The 5,925-nt window shown below is 41.9% G+C and overlaps 1 protein-coding gene across 1 annotated transcript; it reads left to right on the top strand.

Annotated features, from left to right (window-relative positions):
* The first annotated feature begins 285 nt into the window (after positions 1-285).
* Positions 286-5,872, top strand: LOC117941490 (major histocompatibility complex class I-related gene protein-like). The gene is made up of 6 exons (XM_034866499.1): positions 286-583; positions 1,307-1,585; positions 2,451-2,753; positions 4,536-4,643; positions 5,364-5,381; positions 5,495-5,872. Exons 1-6 carry the CDS (start codon positions 286-288, stop codon positions 5,539-5,541), a joined length of 1,053 nt encoding a protein of 350 aa, XP_034722390.1. The 3' UTR covers positions 5,542-5,872.
* Positions 5,873-5,925: the final 53 nt, after the last annotated feature.

Below are 5,925 nucleotides of genomic sequence, written 5' to 3'. Positions count from 1 at the left end.
ACACAAACGGCATTACGCTTTCCCAATTTTTGTCGCGCATGCGTACTTGCGTACCAGTTATGTGCACCCCTGTATATAATGTACTTCACATTCATTCAGTACCTTTTATATAATGTACCTCACTTTCATTCAGTACCTTCAGTACTGTTGTGTTCTTTTTGTTTTTTATTGTAGAAACTGCAGCTTTAATGAGGGAATTTCCCCCCTGTGGGATGAATAAAGTATTATTTATATAATCTAATGTAATGTAATTTGATGTAATCTGATATAATATAAATCTAATATATGATAATCTGTTGTAATCTCCTGTGTGCAGTGCTCCACTCCCTGAAGCATATCTACACGGCCTCCTCCGGAGTCCCAAATTTCCCAGATTTTGTTGCCGTTGTGTTCGTCAACGAGTTTCAAACGGACCACTACAGCAGCGTTACCAAGACGACGGTACCCACGCAGGCCTGGATGAGCCAGGTCACGGCAGACGATCCGGACTACTGGAGGAGGCAGACTTCGTACTGGGAGGGTCAGGAGGAGATCGGACGGGCCAACATTGAGATTGGGAAGGAGCGCTTCAACCGGACTGAAGGTGGATTTACGGGCTGTTGGGTTTCTTCCACATCACATCACTCCAGTTCTGAAGTCTTTACACTGGCTTCCTATACCTCAAAGAATTTATTTCAAAGTACTTTTGCTAGTTTATAAATCCCTAAATGGTTTAGGACCAAAATACATTTCTGATCTGCTACTACACTATGAACCCCCCAGACCTCTCAGGTCATCTGGGACAGGTCTACTTTCTGTCCCCAGAATCAGAACTAAACAGGGTGAAGCATCTTTCAGTTTCTATGCTCCTCATATCTGGAACAAACTCCCAGAAACCTGCAGGTCCGCTGCTACTCTCTTCATGTGTTTTACCGGTTTTTAATGCTTATGATTTTTAACTGTTTGTACTTGTGTTTTATCGGTTTAACTGATTTTGTGTAAAGCACTTTGAATTGCCCTGTTGCTGAAATGTGCTCTACAAATAAAGCTGCCTTGCCTTGCCTTCTTCAGAGTCCGGTCTAGACCTGCTCTTTATGCAAAGACTTGGGAGATAAATAACATCTCAGAGTCCGGTTTAGACCTGCTCTCGATGGAAAGACCTGGGAGATAAATAACATCCCAGAGTCCGGTCTAGACCTGCTCCTTATGGAAAGACCTGGTAGATAAATAACATCCAAGAGGCCGGTCTAGACCTGCTCTTTATATATAACTAAGATATAACTTCCATCTCTCTCTTTCTCTCTCTTTCTCTCTGTCTCTCTCTCAGATATCCATGTGATCCAGGTGTTGAATGGCTGTGAATGGGATGATGAGACCGGAGAAGTTAATGGTTTTGGTCTAATCAGTAATTATGGAGAAGACGTCTTAATATTGGACATGAAAGCCCAGAGATGGATCGCCACCAAGCCGGAGTTCCTCAGGACCCAACACAAGTGGAACAATTACAGGAGTTGGTTAGAGTTCATGGAGCACCGGCTGGTCCAGGAGTGTCCTGTGAGACTGAAGAACAGTCTGATGTACGGGAAAAGCGCCCTGCAGAGGACAGGTAAAAGACAAAGCTAAACTAACGGCAAAGAAAAGGCAACAATAAGGCTAGAAAAAATGCGTAAAAAGGCAACAATTAGGCGACAAAAAGGCGTAAAAAAGGCAACAATAAGGCAACAATAAGGCAACGAAAAAGGTGGAAAAAGGTGGCCATAAGGCGATGAAAAGGCGACATGAAGGTGGAAAAAAGGTGACATGAAGGTGGAAAAAAGGCGTAAAAAAGGCGACAATTAGGCGACGAAAAGGCGACATAAAGGTGGAAAAAGGGGACCATAAGGTGATGAAAAGGCAACAATAAGGCGACGAAAAGGCGACATAAAGGTGGAAAAAAGGCGGTGAAAAGGCAATAAAAAGGCAACGCAAAAGCGACATAAAGGTGGATAAAAGGCGACATAAAGGTGGAAAAAAGGTGGAAAAAAGGCAACATAAAGGTGGAAAAAAGGCGGCAAAAAGGCAACAAAGGTAGAAAAAAGGCGACATAAAGGTGGAAAAAAGGCGACATAAAGGTGGAAAAAAGGCAACATAAAGGTGGAAAAAAGGCGACAAAAAGGTGGAAAAAAGGCGACAAAAAGGCGGCGAAAAGGCAACATAAAGGTGGAAAAAGGCAGAAAAAAGGTGACGATTTTTTTTAATCTAAATTTATTGAACTCGTCATGTTTGCAGCCTCCTCCATCATCTTTAATAATAATAATAATACATTTTATTTAAATGCGCCTTTTTTGGCACTTAAGTACGCCGTACAGGGTCATTACATGCATTAAAAACAGAATGAAACCAGATAGCGCCCCGGTTATAGACTACTGTGAAAAACCTCCATTTCTAACGTAGCCTCTCTTGGTCTGTCTGTCTTGCCTCGGTTTCTTTAGTTCTTCCCATAGTGTCTCTTCTCCAGAAGACTCCCTGGTCCCCAGTGAGCTGCCATGCCACCGGTTTCTACCCAGACAGAGCGCTGATGTTCTGGACCAGGGATGGAGAGGAGCTTTACGAGCAGGTGGACCACGGCGAGCTCCTCTCCAACCAGGACGGGACCTTCCAGATGAGCGTGGATCTAAATCTTTCGCTGGAAAAACCTGACGACTGGTGGCGGTATCATTGTGTTTTTCAGCTCTCCGGTGTCGAGGATGACATCCTAACCAAGCTGGATCCAGCAAGGATCAGGACCAACTGGGGTGAGTAGCACAGGTCGGAGACTTTTACTCAGCTACGACGTTTAGTTAACTCTCGCTAAGTCTCCATCCACTCAATCAAATTATCTGAAGTTCGGTAAAATAACTCATGAGAATAAATCTGGTAAAAGTGTGTTTCCATCCAACGGCTTTAAAGCCGATAAAAACCTGTTACGTAATGACGTCACACTGTCACGCTGTTGTAGGGTCAGACTGGTATATCGGATTGATTTGAGAGATTTTAAGGTGTTAACATTCATTTTCACTGAATCACAACATTCAACAACAACAAAGAGCCATATGAAAGTGCAGCTTCAAGAATTTTTATATATATATATATATATATATATATATATATGTATGTATGTGTGTACAGTATGTATATATTCTTGAAGCTGCACTATTTGGTTTTTTAAAAATCCAACATATCGGCCGATATACAGTATATATATTTACATATATGCATGTTTTTGTAACAAAACATGAACAGATTTCTCTAACATTAGTTTATGAGTTAAAATATTAGGATAATAATTTTTTGGATGGATGTATATGGATGATGGATGGATAGATGATGGATGGATGGATGGATGATGAATGAACAGATGGATGGATGGATGGATAGATGATGGATGGATGGATGGATGATGAATGAACAGATGGATAGATGATGGATGCATGATGGATGGATGATGGATGGATGGATGATGAATGAACAGATGGATGGATGGATGGATGGATGATGAATGGATGGATGGATTCATGATGGATAGATGATGGATGGATGGATGGATGGATGGATGGATGATGAATGAACAGATGGATGGATGGATGATGGATGGATGGATAGATGGATGATGAATGTACAGATGGATGGATGATGGATGGATGATGGATGGATGGATGGATGATGAATGAACAGATGGATGGATGGATGGATAGATGATGGATGCATGATGGATGGATGATGGATGGATGGATGATGAATGAACAGATGGATGGATGGATGAATGGATAGATGATGAATGGATGGATGGATGCATGATGGATGGATGGATGGATGATGAATGAACAGATGGATGGATGGATGATGGATGGATGGATGGATGGATGGATGATGAATGTACAGATGGATGATGGATGGATGGATGGATAGATGATGAATGTACAGATGGATGGATGGATGATGGATAGATGATGGATGGATGGATGATGAATGAACAGATGGATGATGGATGGATGGATGGATGGATAGATGATGAATGTACAGATGGATGGATGATGGATGGATGGATGATGAATGAACAGATGGATGGATGATGGATGGATGGATGGATGGATAGATGATGAATGTACAGATGGATGGATGGATGATGAATAGATGGATGGATGGATGGATAGATGGATAGATGATGGATGGATGGATGATGGATGGATGGATGATGGATGGATGGATTGATGGATGGATGGATGGATAGATGATGGATGGATGGATGGATGCATGATGGATGTACAGATGAAAGAATATACAGATGGATGGATAGATGATGGATGGATGGATGGATGATGAATGTACAGATGGATGGATGATGGATGTAGATGGATGGATGGATAGATGATGGATGGGTGGATGGATGATGAATGTAGATGGATGGATGGATGATGGATGTAGATGGATGGATGGATAGATGATGGATGGATGGATGGATGGATGATGAATGTACAGATGGATGGATAGATGTTCTCTTCCTGGATCCAGAACCTGTTCTCTGTTGTTTTGTCCAGTTCAGAAGCCCAGTGCTACAACACTCCCCATCACGTTGTCTACCGTGGTCGTCATGGTTTCTATCTTGACATTGGCCATCGGAGTCACCGTCTACAAGAAGAAGAAAGGTGAGAGGATGAAACGTGGTTAATGTCTGTATTCAGTCCTCCTGTCCAGTGTTGGGTGGGATGCTACGTACAGCTGGAAACGCTGAATGGATGGATGATGGATGGATGATGGATGGATGATGGATGGATGATGGATGGATGGATATATACACTGTAAAAAACATCTCCTCACTATCTGCTAGCTGCCTGTCCCCAGAACACACTGTAAAAAACATCTCACTATCTGCTAGCTGCCTGTCCCCTGAACACACTGTAAAAAACATCTCCTCACTATTTGCTAGCTGCCTGTCCCCTGAACACACTGTAAAAAACATCTCCTCACTATCTGCTAGCTGCCTGTCCCCAGAACACACTGTAAAAAACATCTCCTCACTATCTGCTAGCTGCCTGTCTCCTGAACACACTGTAAAAAACATCTCCTCACTATCTGCTAGCTGCCTGTCCCCAGAACACACTGTAAAAAACATCTCCTCATTATCTGCTAGCTGCCTGTCCCCTGAACACACTGTAAAAAACATCTCACTATCTGCTAGCTGCCTGTCCCCAGAACACACTGTAAAAAACATCTCACTATCTGCTAGCTGCCTGTCCCCTGAACACACTGTAAAAAAATCTGCTGATGTGTTCTCTGTGGGTTTAAATATATACTGTACGTGTACAAAGCATGTGAAAGGAAGGAAGCAATACATGAAATAATGTTTCCTTTTCTTATTATTTCAGCCAAGAAACCTTCAGATTGTAAGTATTTTGTTCCTCGCTGATCGAGTCTGACCTTCTCTCTGTAATTCCAGTTCATGCCGGCTGGTTGTAAAGCAGTTCTGTACAAAATAAATGTCTTAAATACGTTCCAGGTCTCGACAACGTTGTGCTCTCTGAGAAACTGCAACCAGAAACCTGATGACACACAGGCGACTGTGTGCACCCCGGAAGTTATTCCCATCGGGTAGATGGAGCCGTAACGTCACGCCTTTTCAAACAATCTGGGTTTGAATGACAGGGTTTCGTAGTAAAGAAAGGAATAAAACTGAGACTGAACAGATTAATTGAATTAGTGCTGAAAATAAAAAACAAAAAACACAAAATTTACTTTAGATTAGATTATCTCTTATTTTTGTATTAGCTCCTGGCAACGACCTGTTGAGCCGTTAATTAAAGGGTAACTACTGCGTTTTTCAACCTGGACCCTATTTACTTTTATATCTAAGTGACTATATATGTGTGTATGTGTGTGTATGTGTGTGTATGTGTGTGTATATGTGTGTGTATATATATATATATATAT

Source organism: Etheostoma cragini, unplaced genomic scaffold, assembly GCF_013103735.1.
Source record: "Etheostoma cragini isolate CJK2018 unplaced genomic scaffold, CSU_Ecrag_1.0 ScbMSFa_834, whole genome shotgun sequence".
Classification (NCBI taxonomy): domain Eukaryota; kingdom Metazoa; phylum Chordata; class Actinopteri; order Perciformes; family Percidae; genus Etheostoma; species Etheostoma cragini.
Note: the sequence above shows the minus strand (reverse complement) of the source record. Positions and strands in the feature narration are given on the sequence as shown.

Coding starts and splice junctions, on each gene's coding strand:
- LOC117941490 (XM_034866499.1), top strand. CDS start 286: ATGATAATCTGTTGTAATCTCCTGTGTGCAGTGCTCCACTCCCTGAAG. Junction 584..1,306: donor GCGCTTCAACCGGACTGAAG/GTGGATTTACGG, acceptor TCTCTCTCTCAG/ATATCCATGTGATCCAGGTG. Junction 2,754..4,535: donor AAGGATCAGGACCAACTGGG/GTGAGTAGCACA, acceptor TGTTTTGTCCAG/TTCAGAAGCCCAGTGCTACA.